Here is a 20,583-nt window from a genome sequence, read left to right on the forward strand (position 1 = left end):
TGTAACTTTGCCATAATGGCAACTGTACCATGGTTCCAGGGCTCAACAGCCAATCAGAATCAAGGTTTCCATGGTAGTTGCCATAATGGCGAAGTTACAACAGTTGCAAGTCCTTTATGAAACGGGGCCCAGATGCAACATAACACTTTTCATCTTTCAAATAGAATCCGACATACCAAACAGAAACTTTTTAGTACTTGGCATGACTGACCCCATGATAGGTTGTTCCAAAAAAGATATAGTACTATGATTATGAAATACAACACAGCTGTGAATCAAAGAAAAACATTCTCATAATACAATATAAAAAACTCAATGTAAAACCACAGACGGGAGTTGATAAAACATCCATAAATACTCAAGTCACTAAATATCATGATTAATTGTGGTTTGTTACAAAATAGTGTTTGTGTGTGTACTAAAGAGACATAATATTTCAGCTAGAAAGGCAGTTATCTACTTTTTATCTAGTAAAGAAGAAAAAGATTAGGTAAATACCTACTATTTTTTAATATAATTTTTTTTTCATTTTATTTCATTCATTAGTTTTTGCAACATTTTTCTTATTAAGCAACATTTTTGCATTATCAAGCAACATTCTTGAATTAAACTCACTAATTATTCCAATTCAATAATTGTTATTCCAAACCCAAATTGGATATAACACAATCATACATAACATCAATCAAGTAACAAAGAATTAAATTCAAATTGAGACATGGTTTGTAGTAAGATTACCAAGGTACAAATAACCTACACAATAAATAACAAATAAATACACACATGTATTATACTGTGCATATATTCAAATCAAGTGATAATGATATTAGTAAAGTTGTCTATCAAAATACTTGTTGAGGTAAATACATGTAGGCCTTTCTGGAAGATGAATTTGTCCAACATGCGAAGAGTGTTTGAGCTTCTAAATATTCACAAGAATACAGTCTTGCCTTGCGGCCGCACCATAATACACAAACACACAATGTATGTATGCAATTGAGTTAATATCCATGGCATGTATAGAAAGCAGTGGATTTATAAAATGCATAATGACACTCTATATATTTGTCTTGACATATAAGCAATAATAATAATAATAATAATAATCCGCATTTATATAGCGCTTAACACATCGGAACGACGTCCCTAAGCGCTTTACAGATATATTATTACCCCGGTCATCGGATCCTTGCATGCCCGCATACAATGTATGCACCTTCTCCACTCCCTGGGGAGCATTCAAACAAGAGTTCCAAGACTCAATTGCTAGGCATACTACATATGCTTTCGCATCCTACCGGGTACCCATTTAACACCTGGGTGGAGAGTGGCAAATTGTGGATTGACGCCTTGCCAAAGGGCGCTAGACCATGGTGGGAGTTGAACACACGACCCTCTGATTACAAGACGAGAGTCAGAACCGCTACACCATGGCGCTTCCGCAAGCAAGCAAGACTTGGAACTTGGAGCCAAGACATTTGAACATGACCGAAAATCTCAAAAATATGGATATACTTCAGGTTAAATTCAATATTTTAATGTACACATTCCGTTAAACAAAAATTCAGAGTATACATGTAGCATCATGAAAAGTTAGAATTAATTTTCAAACTTTGATTATAATTAGGAGAATCCCTATCAATTAGGGGACAATTGGCATGTTAACTACTATCGTCAATATGCAGGTCTCCAACACATAATACATTACATTGAGCAAATCCATGATTTTTCTTCAAAAAAGGGAATAAATTCACCTCTTTCATAGTTATTGTATGAGAACATTCAGCTTAGTATCAATCAAATCAGGAATATGAAAATCAGTTTTAAGAATAGTCCATTTGGTATTTTACTCACCCATCTAAAACCATCATACACAAAAAAGTAAACAAACAAATTGCTTTTCTGAATAAAAATCCCATTTTTAAAGGAACTGATCGTACATGTTTATGTAATGAATTGTTTTAAAAAAACAATTAAAAAAAGTCAGAATAATCAATTTGTAAATTAACTGACCTATCTAAGACCACCATACACAAAAATAAGTAAACAAATTACTTTTCTGAATAGAAATCCCCCTTTTAACTCTTTGAATGCTGAATTAATTTTGGGGGGATAATAATGACAATTGTTTCCATGTTATTTTCTTTAATTCAAGATTTTCATATTGCACCATTGATACTTATTATTATTATTATATAGATGTCATCCAAGAACTATTGCCTTTTATTAACTTATGTAATTTGAAGGTAGAGGAGAAAACCAATTATTACGATTGTTGAATTTAATTGTACAAATTGTACAAATGTGTAAGATTGCAACATCAGCGCGCAAAGGGTTAAAGGAACTGATCTTACATGTTTATGTAATGAATCATTGTATAAAAACAACGATAAAATAAAAAAGGTCATGATAATCCATTTGTAAATTTACTGACCTATCCATAACCACCATATGCAAAAACAAGTAAACAAATTACTTTGCTGAATAAAAATCCCCCTTTTTAAAGGAACTGATCCTATGTACATGTTTATGTAATGAATTGTTTTATAAAAACAATGTAAAAAAGCTACATGCACCTTAAGTAATCAACAAAAATCAATTTCAGAACAAGATTCTTGAGTGTTTCAGAAAATATAAACAGACTCTGTATCAAAGCATGCCCTTGACAAAATGATATCACTACATTTAGATTTGCTTTAAGTAATTTAAATACATCAGAAAATAATTCATAAAGTTTATCTCATAAGTAAATTCACCTACAACTCAGGAGCACCATAAAACAATTTGACAGACAAACCTTAAAGGAATATCAGATATATATATTTTTTTAGACTGGAAGCATTATAAAAGCAATGAGTTATATAAATTATTGTCCATCCAGTAGAGTTTTCAACTACAGTTGTGCTCTAGAGTTAGTGAACCCCACCACAAATTGCACTCCTTCATGCTGAGTGTTGAATGTAGACAACAGCACTACATTATTCGTCAAGCCCAGAGAAACAAACTTCATTGAATGCAATATTTCATCACCTGACTTTGCAATTAAACATCTATAAAAACACGACAGAATTTGAACACTTTATATATGTTCATTTTTCTGGTGGGGTTCACTAACTTTTGAGCACCACTGTATATTGAGTAGCCAAGGTTCTACATTGAGCAGAGTGATTAATTAGAGAGCAAAGTTGATTTAAATTTATTTGTTCTATTCTATTCTAATACCACACGGGATACAAATAATTTGGTCTACTACATGTATGAATTTGGTCTAATTGCCTTTTCGTCTACACTAAACTTGGTTTAAAAGCCCACTTACTCTAATTATCATTTGGTCTAGTGCCAAGATGGCCTAATTTCCATTTTATCCACTTATAACGTTGCGTTTTCCTTTGTAAAATGGAAATTTGGTTCATAAAATTGTTGAACTAATCATACAGATTAGGGGGAAATACATGTACCAAGCGGATATGAGATGAATCGGGTACAACCCAAATGGAAATTAGACAAAGTGATAAATGGACTAAATGGCAACCAGAGCAAATTGTTGGTAAACAAGCTGGTTGTAGACAAACTACAGTGCGTCCCACAAAAAAAGGAAACCCGTTTTCAGAGCTAGATTTTACCATTATTACACATGTTTTTACTATGAATTTTATACTTACGGTAAAAGTGGAATCTCATCTTTAATTTGAGACCAACAGCTTAGCAAATATTTCACACATGGCAGATTGAAAACAATATTGAGGCCAATCAGAAACAATTCGCGCAGAGAATCACGTGTGAATCTGAATTCACTCTCATTTCAGGGATCAGTGAGAGAAACGAACAAAGAATACAAAAGAAATGCTAATGAGCCTGTCGTCGAATAAGCATGGTTGTCGTATCACGAACCAATCTTGTTAAACTTTTCTGCGAAACCTGATTTTGACATTAAAATTTCGCACTCCTCTAGCCCATTAATAAGTGACGTGTTCGTCACATACAAGGCATCAAAATGTAGAGGAATAATTGAATTGCATGATAATGTAAATTAAATATCACAATTGATTTGCCTTTGAAGTAAAAAGGGGTGGGAATCCCAGTTTCCTTTTTTTCTGGGACACACTGTAGAATCCGATGAACTAGGATAAGACCATGTGGGAGGAGATGACAATGGAAGTAAACAAAGCTGGTCTTGACCATGTGACAGTTTACTTTTTCTAGCCAGGCATGTAATGACAGAAGTGAAATAGAAAGAGTGAGTACTAGAGAGTTGACTACATGGACCGCAAGGTGACGTATGAGCACGCTACTCTACATGCAACAATTTGGTTATCATATTTGGGAGGCAAGTTAAATCAATGAACTAGCATAATAAGTAGATACATCTAATTATTAATCTAGATATATCAGTTGACAGTGGATCTGGAGGTCAGATGACGTCCCACAGTTCCACTAACTTCCTGTGGCAGGATAAGCGTTATCACTTTAAAGGTATATATACGAACAAAGAGAGTTGACAAAATTATAATCATTATCCATGATAAATTAAGATGGCTGTTTCAGTCTGAGCCTGACACAATTCCTATTCCTAGTGATCAGGGGGGAATTTCAAGAACAAATAATCAGTGATTCTCACTGAAAGTTGTTATAAGCTACTCAAATCCTTGCATCTGATTGGCTCAGAGCAAAATTCGTCATTGAAATTGCTGAAAGGATACTTCATGAAATACTCCTCGGGAGCTCATTCTTAGTTGGAAATACTATTTCCTGACAGAAAGCCCACTGATAAGAATTCCCGCAGGTCCAGGTCTATTGCCGTAGGGCCTGGTCTAGGTCTGACATCAGTTCCAGCAGACATCCCATGGACCAGGCCTGCGTAGGGCAGCTATCTCTGCAGGGGGCCCCGTTCTTATTGGTCAGCTCGGGCAGCCCTCGCCATGGCGACACCATGATCTCCTCGTGGTGACGGATGAGGGTCTTGCGGATGAACTGCACAGTGCTTTCAAATGTGTCGGCCAGAGCATCAGGAAGAACACGAGCGAAATGAAGTTTAGCTCGGAGAAAATATCCAAGTGGCCACAACCATTCCTGGAGGATATCATAAGAAGCAGAGGGTAAAGACAAAGAACTGGGGGTGTTTCACAAAGATTATGACTTAGATTCGCAATTGAATGCCTAGTTGCGTGCGGTATAAAAGGCATGACCGCATTGGTCAAATCATGCGAAGAGGACGCGCACTACAGGGTATTGTTCAATAAGATTGCGCGTTGCATATCATGTATGCATCATCATTTAAGTGCGACTCTTTAAGTCATACTTGAATCTTTGTGAAACACCCCCCTGGGCTGATTATGTCAATTAATAACTTATCTATCATAATGCAATTCTCCTCTGCAGAGTGACCAAGATGCCGAATAATGTGATAAAACAAACCAATTTCAAAACAATACCAAATTTATGTCTGTTTGACGTCTTTAGAAATGTATAATTTTTTTGCTGTTTGATGCGTTCTCACATTGCAAAACTTCAATTATCACAGAGGATTGGTGGTAGCAACGATTCAATGGATACCACACTTCTATAAGATTGGCATGTCAAGTGATACTCCAGTATAATTCACATGAATTCATGAAAGTCCGGCTTGAAAGTTCAAGCCAGGCTTTCACGTGGACAACTTGACTTCAGTCAATACTAAGAGCCTTGATAAATAACTCAAAATGTGGTGACTTACCGGTCCTTGGTGGTAATTCCAACCTCTAGCAGTCTTTTTGTTAGGACCGTCATAGGCATTATCATAGACTCCTTCATATGCCCAGTCACTGAAAAAAAACAGTAATAAGAATTGGGATAATTACCATGACGATATGATAGTGGTGTTATTGTGATGTGTGATGATGATGCTGCTGCTGATAATATGATGATGATGGTGATCATAGTGATGATGATGATGATGATGATGATGATGACAATGATTATGATGAGGAGGAGGAGGAGGATGGCGATATCACTTGATTGACATGATTCCAATTTGATAAAACAAAGCAATAAAACATTAGATCTAAGTTTGGATTCTAAGGTAAGAGCTATCCACTGTGTCTTACATAAGGAACGGTTTCAGCAATGTTTCCCTACTAACTCTCACATGATGTTTGTTTTGCTCTGGTTATGGTAGGAGGGGGCAGACCAAAAGTGTTGCATCGCCTGATCCCCTCCAGGGTCGCAAGTAGTTTCCCCATCCCTATTGCAGCCACAAATGCCCCTTTACATCCTCAAAACATTCTTCCTGGTGGAGACTGTTTTCTTAAAAACTGTCCCAATAGGGCACAAGAATTTCCGTTCTACAATAACTCCTACATAAATCTCATGAGAAAGTGCAATAAACATTATCATACAGTTTTTAAGAAAACAGTCTCCACCAGGAAGAATGTTTTGAGGATCTATCATTTTATTTTTTTATCCATTTTAACTCAATTTTTTTTAGCTGCACATATGTAATTTCAATTTGTATATTCATTGTTTATCAATAGTAATTTTGATTATTGTTATATATTGGCATTGTGTAAACATGTACAATTCAGTCTGTGACTGCCAATCATGTTTTTTGCAATAAACCTGAATTGAATTGAAAGCTAATATATGCATATAATTTCTCAATATCAACTCTGTGCATTACCGAATCGTGCGATGTAAACCAAAAACGCCCCGAATACAATGAATAGCTCCAAATAAGTCAAATAATAGCTTCGAAAGAGAAAGTAAAAAGCCTTCAAAATGAATAATAATTTAATAATAATAATAATATTCCGCATTTATATAGCGCTTAATACATCGGAACGAAGTCTCTAAGCGCTTTACAGACATATTATTACCCCGGTCATCGGATCCTTGCATGCCCGCATACAATGTATGCACCTTCTCCACCCCCTGGGGAGCATTCCAACAAGAGTTCCAACACTCAATTGCTAGGCATACTACATATAGGCTTTCACATCCTACCAGGTACCCATTTAACACCTGGGTGGAGAGTGGCAAAGTGTGGATTAACGCCTTGCCAAAGGACGCTAGGCCACATGGTGGGATTCGAACACACGACCCTCTGATTACAAGGCGAGAGTCAGAACCGCTACACCACGACGCTTCCACTATTTCGATAATTCCCTACCCTGGGTCCAATGTCTTCATGCCTAGAGGGCCAAGGAGTTCCTTCTCTACCAGACTCAACGAAGTCCATGCATTACTGGGTGTGAACAGCTCTGGAGCCTGGGAAAATGATCATAACAGGGAAAATGCATATAATTGTTGCTTGTTTAGTCAATGGTCATTTATTTTCATATTCACATAAAAACAGGGGAGTGTTTCATCAACATTATCATCCGACAAGTTGTCAGATCTGACATCTTTCTCTGATGTTGATTGGCTGAGAGGTACTGTTACTATGGTAACTGTCGGATAAAATGGGACTTGTCGGATAAAACGTCCGACAAGTCCTTTCATGAAACGCTCCCCAGGTCATTTACAATGTTTTTGTTTATGTTATCATTGTATATATTTTAAAACAAAATATTCATGCCATATGAATGAAGTTTGCTAATAAATTCAAATTCAAATTCAATATAGTAAAATGCAACACAATCATATACATATTGATCCAAATAAAATACATCTAAAGAAATCAAAGTGTCACTACCATGCCTTTCAATCAAAAAGAAAGAAAAGGTAAAACTTGAAAATGAAAAAAGGGAAATTATACGCAATACAAGGAAGAATTATATTATAGGTAATAAGTTACTGAAAAAAAAACATTTAAAAAAAGCTATAAAGGAATAACAGTCAGAGAAGCATTGAAAATGGGGGGGGGGGTCTGGTAATATGGTAATACTACTGAAAATGTGCAGAACATGTGTGTCAGTATTTGGACAAAAAGAATAGATGTTTCTTAATTAGTACCAAGGGGGGGGAATGATGGTCCCCCTCATTATTTTTTGTGATAAGTTTGTGACATTACAGCATCACACCAAGTTGTTTCACAACAATTTCCATTGAAGTCTTGCCCAACATTTTAGACCACATTTTGGACACTTGGGTACCCTGTTCAAGTTAACATAATTTTTCAACCTGTGCATCAGACCAAAGTTGCTCTAAAACGTGATTTCATGTACAATGTCAAAACACAAATTCATGAGTGCATTATTTTAATGCTTCTATTGATAACAGTCATTAAATTGATGCTCTTTATGACCAAAATAGTATTGCCAAAAAATTTCCTCAAAAAGAATAGAAATAAAATGAAAAAAAATACAAAAGAAATAAAAAAAACCATTCACATACATAGGAAATCAATTTTGGTACTGGATTTTTTTTTCAAGAATGATTGTTAGGTATGCAAAATTAAGAATATTTACACCAAAAATAAAAATCATTATACATGTATATGAAATAAAATATATGAATTCAGTGAAATGTATTTATGCAATTGTATTGTTTGTGTCATTTTCTACCATCCCACAATTTTTATGGCAATCACCGGATCTGCGGCCCAGATGGGGGGGGGGGGGGGTCTTAGGTCAAAGAAGACATTCCACTCTTACTATTAGTGTCAAATCTGTTACCTAAATATTTTTTAAGATTTTCAATGTTTTCTCTGAAAAATGGTTTCCCTTTTTTCTGGGACGCCCTGTATATGTGAAAGATGGTACTTGAACTCACCACCACCATCGCGATTGGGAAGTTGGGTCTCAGCTGGTAGTCGGCCCAGAATTGTGTTGCTCCGACGCTATCCTTGTACATGCCACGTCTGTTGATGAGCTTGTTGGCCGTCTTACTCGCATCGGACGCTATCCAGAAGTGCTTCTCAAAGTTGGCCTGGAGCTTGTGGTCCCACTCCCAGTACGTTAACTTAGACTGCTTTCCTGTATTGAAATTAAAATAAAAATTCCAATTCCAATTCACATTCACATTTAAATTCAAATCTATATTCATTTCCGAAAGAGAAAATATAATACAAAATCAGTACATAGATGAATGATTACATTCCATATTATCGTTGCAAAGCAATACACAAACAAAAAATTTTGTGTAAACTATTAATAATATCTATTTTATATTCAAAATATAAAACTAGAATTGTATTCAGTGATGGATAGGTTTAAAAAGTTATAATGGCCTTTTGTCGTTGGGATAATGATGAATGGTCTACACCTGCCTACTTTCCACTTGGTCTCATCCCACATGGTCTAACTGCCATTTAGCTATTTCCAGTTAGGCCATATCCACTTTATCTTAACCCTACAGTATCTAGGCCGGGGGGGGGGCCTCGGAGGCCCCCCCCCCTCAACGATCCGTGCAATATTTTCGCCGTGCGAAATTTTTTTACCGCGCCGCTCGCTGACTTTTTACTTTTAAGTCTTGCGCAACTTTTGAGACCAATTTTGCGTCACCCGGGTACGTGGTTCCGAAATTACGCAACATTATGTAAGTGCATGTCAGACAAAAAATTGCTCAAAAACGTGATTTTGTGTACAAAGTCAATGTAAATTGTGTTTTCAACCAAAAATAATAAAAATGTATGTTTATTTTTAGTTTTGCTGGTCTAAATGTATTTATTTTATGCTTTTTATGATCTCAGAAGAGTACCCAACAAATTTCATTGAAAAAACAATGAAAAACAAAAGGTAAAAAAACAGAGAAATACATAAGAAATTGCAAAAAACAATATAATACATAAGAAAATGATTTGATATCGCAATTTTGTTCATGTACACTTGTTAAGAACACCACAAAGAGTTTCTATACCAAAAATTAGAACATTTGGAGCTTTATTTAGGGAGTTAAAGGAAAAAGTATGATTTTGCATACTAATTACGCATAAATTAGCATAATCACCTAATGGCAATTCGCATGAAATAAATTACTATACAATTTTGTAGATTATGTCCCAGACAACCAGCGTGCCAATTTTTGGCGCGATCGCACGGTCAACGGCCGAGATCTCAAGGGGGGGCCTGGGAGGCCCCCCCCCCCCCCGGCCATATGAACTCCAAAAATACCCCGGCCTAGATACATGTAGGGTTAAACGAACTTAGTCTATATGATTAGATAAATTGTTTATGATACAATTTTTTATTTGTATCATAGAAACATTTAACATTACAGTTAAAGGTAATAAATAATCAAGGAAATTAGAGCAAGGAATGTTGGTACAAAAAATTTTCATTATGATGTTTAATTGAGATTATTATCACTATCACCAGAGCCATTATGATTGATATCACCATCATCATGATCACAATCATCATCATCATCATCACCATCAAAATCACCACCACCATCAGCATAATCAAAAGTAGCATCAGCATCAGCATCATCATCGTCGTCGTCATCATCATCACCACCATCAGCAGCAGCGTAATTAGCATCATCAGCCTCATCACCACAATCATAATCAACACCTTGATCACCATTAACATCATCATCACCATCATCATCAGCCTCATCACCACAATCATAATCAACACCTTAATCACCATTAACATCATCATCATCATCACCATCATCATCAGCCTCATCACCACAATCATAATCAACACCTTAATCACCATTAACATCATCATCATCATCACCAATCATTATCAGCATCACCATCATCATCATCATCATCATCATCATCATCATCATCATCATCATCATCATCATCATCATCATCAGCCTTATCACCACAATCATAATCAACACCTTAAATAGTCACCATTAACATCATCAATCATTATCAGCATCACCAACATCATTATGACCTAGTCATCATCAGCATCATCACTATCACAGAGCTGCCAACCACACTTCAACAAAAATCCTATTATTTAACCCCAAAAATCCTATTTTTAGACAAAATATCCTATTCATACCCATCGTGTACTTTCCTATCATACATCTCATTATTTTGCTGTGCCAACTGTAATTTTTACATGTATATTATGTATACGACAGGTTTGAATAGGATTAGGGGGGGTAAATTCATAGGTTCTTCATTTTATAGTAACATAATTACATGCATGACTGATAGGTTACCTCATTTACATGTGGGACCCTGATGCAGCTGCTGATGTCGCTGCTCCTTTGCACTTACTTAATAGATTATCACTGAATTTCATTTCAAAGCAGTTTTGTCCTTTACATTGGCATGTTGCCTTTTGAGTGAGAATATCACTTAGTGTTGCAGTACTCAGACTGGACCTAAACTCTGTCTTATTCCTTATTTTTGTCCAAAATGTAGCAAGTGTTGTCACGTTTTTCATGGCTTCCACAGCTTGTCGATGCTTCTGCCGACTTAGGTGCAAGCTGATGTCCTTCGCACCGCCATGCGATATCGAGAAGTCACATGCACATGCCGTACATCGAGCGGTGTAATCGTTCTTCTTGCTGGCCACTATGCATGGCCACCTAGTCGTATATTCGGATAGGAATGTTTGTCTCCGTGATGATCCAGATCCTTTCGATGCCATGATGAATATTACAGAATTAACTCTCTTTGTCCGTTGTTCACAATATGATCACAGACACAAACGACGACGGTGCTCAAGACGAGTACGAGGCCGGCCGGAGCATGCGGTATCGTCAGCCAGGCCAGCGCGCTAGTACCGTACCGGTAGCTACACAGTGAATTTAGCTTCGCACCAAAGATGATAAAGCGCCGCGAGATTCGCACACAGTACATGCATAAGCATGCACGCGCGCACACATGAGTCCCGGATTGGCCATGGCTGCGCTAGCGCTGGGAACATCGTACTTCACACACAACGTAATACCGCGCTCGCTATATACGAGCGCGGTATTACGTACGTAATGCCAATGAGATATACACACACATAATACACGGATGCACATAGCTATATTTTCGTAAAATCGTATTTTATTTAGAAAAATCGTAGTGTCGTATTTTAAGTGAAAAATCGTACGGAATACGACAAAATCCTACTATTTGGCAGCTCTGCTATCAACACCACCACCATCACCACCACCCTCAACAACACTACCGTCACCACCACCCCCACCCTCGCAACTGCCATCATCTCCAGTTCACTCATCACCACCACTCCCACCATCATTCCCGAAACATCCTAACCCACCTTCTATCCTCACAGTGACCCCATCGTGGGGGAATTTCCCTTCTTTATGAAGCGCCGCAAGCCACCTCACTGCTGCCTTGCATAGACCAACTATCTCTACCGGAGATCCATCCCTGCAGAGATTAAAGACATCGGAAAACAGTACAAATGCATAATTGAGAATTATTTTCAACTTTGAGGTTTGCTGCTCTTGATATTGTCATATGGATTCAAACTTTCACCGTGAGCCTGGCTCACATCTTTGCACAATGGGCTTGTGCTCTGCTGGGCATTGTCTGCAGACATGCCAAGTCTAGTTCCGTAGTTTGAATTTATTTCCAACATCCACAACTGAGCGTAACCAAAATCCATAAGAGCAAAGATGAGTGGCAACAAGCAAATGCAAGCAAAGACATGCAAGGACAAGCAACAGTGAGCAATAATGAGCAGCGTTACTGTTCGACTTACCTCGCTGTATTGCCTGAAACTCTGTATGCGCTTTGACAAGCTTGTACACAAGTGTGATTGCAGCTGAATATCTCACTGCGTAGTATGCTGCGTTACTCTTCATGTTGCTGCTTTCAGCTAACGCAGCAATATGCAGCTTATAATGCAAAGGTGCATAAGAGCCCGGCTTAACACATGTAGATTGTGGAATGAAATTTGGATGATGTTTCCAGTCACTTTACTTTTCACTTTTTGAAGTACATAATAAGGATTTTCAAGCGCAATTTTTTTGTAAGGTTTGATTTAGATTTTGAACCAAGTGTACACCTAGTTACCAAGAATGCGTATAGCATTTTCATTTATTTGAATGCAGGATAAAAGAGCATTGCCGATTAAAAGCCTTGCTCAAGGGCATAGGTACGTGCGGCGGCCGGCGATTGAACCTCGGATTTTCCATTTATAGTCAGGCGCCTTATGGCGACCGCACACCTTACGACTGGTCTGCGACCCGATTTCAGAATAAAATGTAGTAGAATTTGATGCTAATAATGAGACTTTGAATATCTTACTGTGTAATGTTCTAAATCATCGTACGAATACCTATGATCAAATTTGTGACTATGCTATCATCCTTCTTAGAATAAAAGCGAATTTAATGTCTAGTCGTAATGACGTCATAGCAGTCGTACGATTGGCTACGATTTGAAACTAATTTGGTCTTTACTCCAAAATAAGGGCTTGCAATCTTTCAAAATGGTTATAATATTATTATTTCAGTTAATTTTAACCTCAAATAAAATGATATGTTCCATTCACATCTTCAGAAAATGAGCAAAATGCGATTTGTTCCAAAATCGGGTCGCAGACCAGTCGTAAGGTGTGCGGTCGCCTTTAGACCACTCGGCCACGACACCTCCAAATTTAAAATTCATCAAAGACATTGACTCACCTGGGAGAAGCAGGGATCCCTCTGTTACCTCCAAGCTCAGAATCTCCAACCTTGTCCATCCATGTCCCACAATTCCACTCACTTCCTCCGAACGGGAAGCCGGTATTATGATCCACACCATGCGTTACGTTGAACCCTACAAAACGAGAGGAGCATTTAGAGGAAATGGAAGTCGTTGGAGGAATCTAAGTTGGTCTTAAACTTAGGCAAAATTTAAATGATGCAGATGATCTCAAAGTATCATCTATCATTTTAAAACTATAAAAGTGTAGCACCTGTTCAATCTTTTTTTACATGTGTTGATTCTCTGTGAAAATTTGAATTTTACAGATGATATTCAGCCTCCTCTCTATATAATGTTTACATTTATCTTGAAAAAAGAGCTTCAAACACAAATTCAGTTCCAAGCAAAAATCTATATACTGTATTTGTTTGTCAAATCCATGCTAGCAAAATGGTATTATGAAAAACAAATTAAAAAAATAGAATATTGATTTTGTTGGGATGTAATTTAATGTAAAATCATAAAATATGTCAAATGAAAACTGTTTGTTTTAATATCAAATCATTTGCTTCATACCAATTTTCAAACACAAGTATTAATCGTTTATACAATGCACTAACATTTTGGTAGAGGTACAAACATTTTTTTTTTGGGGGGGGGGGTGGATTGACACAAGTTTAAGATTGGCTTTTAATAACCAAGTTAACCCTTAATCTCCCGGGGTATTTTGATTCTTGTCATTCCCGGGGGGGGGGGGCCATTATGGCCCCCCCTTAAGATCTCAGCCGTGGATTGCACGATCACAACGGAAATTTGCATGATGGTAGAGAATGAGGTAATCTACGCCGTTGCATTGGTAAATTTCACTTAATTCATATATTTTTATTTTACATGAATTAATTATGCAAATTTATTCATGAAATCATACTTTTTGCTCTGATTCACTAAATAAAGCTCCTAGAATGCTATTTTTGGGGTGAAAATATTTTTTATAGCATTCCTAACAATTGTGAATGAAAAAAATTCTGGTACCAAGACCGATTTCTTATGTATTTTATTGTTTTTTAAATTTCTTATGTATTTATTTTATTTTTTTTATTTTTTTTTTGATGGAAATCGTTCCAGACTTAATTCTGATCATAAACAAGGCAAAATTAATTAAGTTTAATCAGTAAAAGTAGAAATAATGATACATTTATGAATTTTGGCCAAATACACAATTTGCATTGGATTTGTACATGAAATCACATTTATGAGCAATTTTGGGTCTGACATGCACTTACATAATGTTGCGTAATGTCGTAACCGCGTACCCGGGCGTCACAAATTTGGTCTCAAAATTTGCGCGAGACTTGAAAGTAAAAAGTCAGTGAGCGGCGAGGTAAAAAAAATTTGCGCAGCAGATATATCGCGAATATTGTCGAGGGGGGGGCCATAATGCCATAATGCCCCCCCCCCCCCCGGAGAATTAGGGTTAAAACATAAGTCAAAAATAAGTCAAACATTCATCAATTAACAAATGAGTAAATCAATTTATTTGCAAATTATTCAATCAATAATTATTCATTCATTCAATTAATCATCTATCCATCCATCGCTCACTCCACCATCGTCTGAACTATATACCTTGATCTGTCATATTCCTATCAAGACCTTGCCCAGCATGTCTCTCTCTGTAGCTCACTCCCTCCGCATGTCTCTGCATTGCTTCCTGTATCACTTCACTCAGTGGTTGATCCTAAAAGACAAGACATTTCTTATAAGATCTATAAATCAAATTCAGTTCAATTTGCATTTACTTCATTCTTGTTTAAAAGTATACATGATACAAAATATAAGAAATTATTAACAAGCAGATCCATAATTGATTTTCTATTCTTCCTGAGTTTCTAATTTTCAATATTTTTTGTATATTTTGTGACATCATTTCGTCAAAATATATTTCATGATAGTTTTCATGTATAGCCCCCTCTCCTGGCTGCTATTGCTTCAAAGTTTATCGACAGAGACAAAGGAACAAAAAATATCACAATTTAAAAGAAAGAAATGACTATGCATACTTCAGATAAAGAAACTGCTTCAATCTTTTTTTTGAAGGAATTAACTGACTAACTTTCAATTATATCTTTCAGGGTGGAGTTCCCTATTACATGTATAAGGAAATTCTGTCGTACAGATTTCATTACATTATTAGTTTAACAGGCCATAAGTCAAACAAATCTTTAAAACAGGTATTGTGTTCATGAATTTGGTGATTGAGAGTAAACATGTCATGGTCATTAGGAGGTCAACCAGTGCCAAAACTCCTGAGGAAGTTCAATACGAATCTCCACTCTAGAACATAAACACAAATATCAAGCACTACAAGTGCACAGGAGCAAGAGTAAGCATACACGTTTACATACAATATTACATGGTATGGTGCGAAATAGCTCTTTTTTCTTCCTTTTCCTATTTTCAGCTCTGAATTTGTACTGTGTGAACTGCATTCCTGTCATATTCTAAAAACAAGGAACTATTCATACTCACCACAAAGCCAGGAGGGTGGGGATCAGCATCGTCCGAAGGGAAGATCCTTGAGATGGGGGCTTCCAGGATGGAGATGCCGTCCTTGACTGTCTTGGTATAGAGCTGGATGCAGTAGAGCCAGAACCAGACCGCATCCCTGCAGTTAAACCGGGCGTGGTCCCCGCCTCCCAGGAGGTTTGGGACGAGTCCATGGCGCAGGGTGCCGGCAAAGGCAAGAATCAGGTGTCTGCGGTGCAAGGAAATTGGATGGAAGATGTATTAACTAATACTGTATGATGGTGGTGGGGGTGGGGGGGGGGGGGCTTGGAAAACCCCATCCTCAATATTACGTTGGATATATCTGGAAGAGGTATCAAACATAAATTATTTGCCGTAACCAAACTGACCCGAGTAAATCCTGCTGACTTTTATCTCTTTAACATAATTTTGCTAAAAGAAAATGTGCCGGACGAAGAATAAAGTAGACCAAATTGCAATTAGACCAAGGTTACAATCCATGTGGTATTAGACTATCTGAGAAGAAGAACACCTGTTAGACCAAGTGGATATAGACAAAATGAGTATGTAGGGGGTCCTAAAGCTACGCACCACTCATAGTGCATGCATACCATTTCAATGGCAAATGCACACTCTGTGTGTGGAACTGTGACTGCAGTGTGACAAACGCTTCCTATTCAATATTTTCTACAGAGGCTGTAATAAATCACTTAATGCAGAGAAAACCAGCAACTGTTTGGAATTTTTTAGTTATATTCACTTTAATTTCATGTTTTCCGATAATAGTATGAACATATTTTAGAAATTGGGGCACAGGAAATAATATTTCTTTGCATGATAAATTGATTGCGTAGCTTTAGGACCCCTTCTACATCAGGCAGAGAAATCAAGAGGTGTGCAGAAAACACGGTCAGATTATCGTATTAGTAAGTTTTGTGACATTTTCTTTTAGGTTAAGGATCTTTAGAATATTCACCAATTAGTGAAAGATAATTTGTTCATGTATTAAAATTGGCATAGTTTTTATCGTTTTTAAACAAAGTGCGTAGCTTTAGGTACCCCCATCATATAGCCTCACTGAATCAGATCAAATGATGAGTGGACTAAATGGTTATTAGATGAACTGGTTGTAATGAAGTATGATTAAACCATTTGTGAAGAGACCAAATGGGAAGTAGATGATGCGGGTGTAGGCCAAGTGGCAATTTACTCTCTAAACTTACTTTGCCTCATCAGCCCTTCCTGTGACGAGTAGCAATCCCGGGAGTGCGATGAACGTATCCCTTCCCCAGCATCGCATGAAACCACTGGAGAAATGAGGGAGCCCTGCCGACATGGTCGACGCCCTCTGCACGTACTTCCCAGTCTCCTCGTCCAGACCTGTCGGTACGCCCTCTAGTGACGGCGACATGACAGGCAGGGGAGAGGTTTTCACGATACCACACATCTGAACCGAGCCAAGAGCGAGGGATCGAACGAAGGAGGATCCATCTAATACAAATCTGTATTTAAGAGACAAGAGGAACTTATTTGTCAAATCTGTCAGAGGGCAATTAGTTGGCCAAAAGTTGGTGAGATATCGGAGTCATGTCTTTCCACATCCAGGGGGGTTGGTACAGCCAGCCCGTGCCCCCCCCCCTTTTAAGAGGAACGATTAAAATTTGTAATGTAAAAAATGCTGTTAAAACAGAAGTGTGCCCCCTTTCGAAAGTGAAGACTTTTTATTTTATTTTTTTGCTTGTCAAATTTTTCCGCGGGAAACTGTGCCCCCCTTTCGAAAAAATCCTGGATCCGCCCCAGTACAATCATATACTGTATCAGGAAAGCCACAGGTGAATATCAACAACTCATTAAGATTAAACATGAGTCTTTCTTACGAGCTCATTTTCTTCCAGGCCAAGTCGAGGATGACCGTGTAAGCTCCAACCATGATGGCATCAAAGTAGCACGGTATGAGGTAGCGTGGGATCTGAGTGAGTGGTGTGAACGCTTTCTCAAACCATAAACCAAGCTGAAACAAAGAAAAAAACATTTAAATATTATAGATTTGACAGCAAAGAGGAAGATTCATGTAAATGTGTGATTAGTAGCCTAAAATCCTTTGGCAAGGCGTCAATAGACACATTGCCAGTCTCTACCCATGGGTTAAATGGGTACCCAAATAAGAAATGAAAGTCTACATGTACATGTATGTGGTACGTCTAACAATTGAGTTTTTGAACTCTTGTTGGGATGCTCCCCCCGGAGTAGCCTCTTGTCGAGGCCCTGTCGGCTGCTTTCCGAGCGAACATGGCGAAGTGAGGGAGAGAGCGAAGCAGAACGCCGCGAGACAGGGCCTCTTGACATCTGGGCCGAATTTCACCGACTTTCTTTTGTTATTTTATTGTTTTTACCAATATTCCGACCAAAAACTGGTCGGTGAAAATCATCCAATGAGAGCGCGGGCTGCTATGACGTCATATTGAATATTCATGAGCTCATCTTGAATCGCGACCCGTGGATTCTTGGCGAAGAGTGACGACGAAATATCAAAGAGCATTGAATATGCCTCTAAAATGCTGAATATTGACCGATTTAAGGATTTGCAAGTCGATAAAATTAAATCTGCACTGAAAGGACGAGATGTTTTTGCAAATCTAAAAACAGGATATGGAAATTTTTTTATCTTTCATGCGATTCCACTATGTGTGGATTATCGTTCTCCGCGGTGCAGTGAGGGAATGCTGGAGTAGAGTTGTTTCCCCTTGACTCGAGTCTGACCAGCGGCTGACCAGTATCTCCCGGGAAGTTTCGGGGCGGTGATGGTACGTCTTTTACGGCCAGTACTCGTAGTAGTAGTACCACTGCTTGTAGCATTTTGCTGGTTATATCCCCTTTAGTGTCCCGCAATTAATTGAATTGAATCCCCTGCAGAATAGTGGACTACTATTATAGTGTTCCGAACCCTGGACGAAACAGCTTCTGACATTTCATTGGTTTACTAGGTGACCGGTGATATTACAACTCATGTATATTCATTAGGAAGACGTTCCTCATGAATATATAATTCAACTCAGATGTCAAGAGGCCCTGGCTCGCGTCAGGCCTAATTCGCTTCGCGAATTAGGAAATTCCTCGCTTCGCTCGGGAAGCAGCCGCCAGGGCCTCGACAAGAGGCTACCCCCGGAGTGGAGAAAGGGCACTTCGTTATGTCGGTGCAAGAACACCCTTAGCACCACACTTAGGTGCATTGCATGCGCGCAGAAACACCCTTAGTAGCGCGCATAAGGGTATTGCGGAAGGGCGTTTCTGTACCGGCGAGGTGCACGGAAGTGTGGTGCAAAGGGAGATCCTGCACCAACATGATGACTTATTGTGTACAGGGAAATCATGATCTGATGATCAGGGTAATTATACATGTACAGTAAAACATATGTTTTGTTTTGATGAACTACAAACTACATACTACTAGAAAAGCCAAAGTGATCCTGATCAATGAGAACCATGCTCTCCATAAATATTATAATTTGATGAGATCAGGCAAACGTCTTGGATCACTTCCCTGCAGAACCTCATGCTTCGTAAATTCTTTCATTCCTGTTTCAATCCGTACATCTAATAGCCATACCTAAAATGGTATTACCCTCCCCCCCCCAGGCCTTTATCTTCATTTCACTTATCTTTGTTTGTTGATTTGTATAATGTTTACTTATATGCATCGTGTACTCTTTGTATGTTTCATATGACATTCTAAATTATTTTGAGCGAACAAATTGAATTTCCATTTGTATCTAATTGCATTATGGACAATATAAATATCTGAATCTATATAAAGTGGAACATTATCAGCATTATTAGTAAAATGGCATTGACAACTCTCAAAATAGCTGTGTTCAACATTAGAAAAAAGTACAATTTGATAAATTGGTTAACTTGTTAACCTGTTGACTAAAGAATTCTGTCATTCCCATAGCTTAGTGCAAGAGCTTACTACTTGGTTTATGGATAAGTTCTACCTGTTTAGTAGCAGGGTTTAACTTGAGTCTGTTAGCCACGTAGCCAGGCATCCAGTCACCTTGCCTCAGGTTTTCACACATAGGATGCCCCAAGTCGTTCTTACTTCTGATATCTACTAGCAATGACATGAAACCTACAAGAAAGAGAAGCACAAAGACGTTCAAGTGACTTTCAAACAACTGGAGTATCATCACTGGGTGTTAAAACCTTGTATCTCAATATTTGAAAATGTTGAGGGCAGCTAAAAAAAAAAAATTTTAAGCTGTATCTACCTAATTCCTATACAAAACTATTCCTTGGTAAATGAAGTAGGCTTCTTAAGTCACATATCTAAAATCAAGCTTTTTCTGATGTTGTCCTTAAAACTATTTATTTTAAAGTTTTAATAACCGAGCGATGACACAGCATGTGAAGTTTCGAAATCATTGTAATCAATTTCACCAAAGTTTGGCATTTCTTAGTGCAAGGTATATCATATTCCAAACTTAAAATGAGATTTATAGAACTATCAAACTCTCTATCAACATCATGTGAGTGTTTACAAAACAAATAATCAGTGATTTTCACTAACTGTTGTT

The 20,583-nt window shown here is 37.7% G+C and overlaps 1 protein-coding gene across 1 annotated transcript in view; it reads right to left on the reverse strand.

Annotated features, from left to right (window-relative positions):
• Positions 1-536: 536 nt before the first annotated feature.
• The window catches only part of LOC129270722 (glycogen debranching enzyme-like), a 42,175-nt gene continuing 22,128 nt past the window's right edge, over positions 537-20,583 (reverse strand). The window contains exons 17-27 of the mRNA XM_064106464.1: positions 20,005-20,138; positions 17,887-18,020; positions 17,233-17,511; positions 16,013-16,238; positions 15,110-15,221; positions 13,480-13,615; positions 12,105-12,217; positions 8,689-8,891; positions 7,145-7,242; positions 5,714-5,801; positions 537-5,070 (exon numbers count right to left, since the gene is read on the reverse strand). Coding sequence (XP_063962534.1) covers positions 4,792-5,070; positions 5,714-5,801; positions 7,145-7,242; positions 8,689-8,891; positions 12,105-12,217; positions 13,480-13,615; positions 15,110-15,221; positions 16,013-16,238; positions 17,233-17,511; positions 17,887-18,020; positions 20,005-20,138 — 1,802 coding nt within the window. The 3' untranslated portion in view covers positions 537-4,791. The remainder of the gene's footprint in view (positions 5,071-5,713; positions 5,802-7,144; positions 7,243-8,688; positions 8,892-12,104; positions 12,218-13,479; positions 13,616-15,109; positions 15,222-16,012; positions 16,239-17,232; positions 17,512-17,886; positions 18,021-20,004; positions 20,139-20,583) is intronic.

The sequence above is a fragment of the Lytechinus pictus genome, chromosome 11, assembly GCF_037042905.1.
Source record: "Lytechinus pictus isolate F3 Inbred chromosome 11, Lp3.0, whole genome shotgun sequence".
Lineage (NCBI taxonomy): Eukaryota > Metazoa > Echinodermata > Echinoidea > Temnopleuroida > Toxopneustidae > Lytechinus > Lytechinus pictus.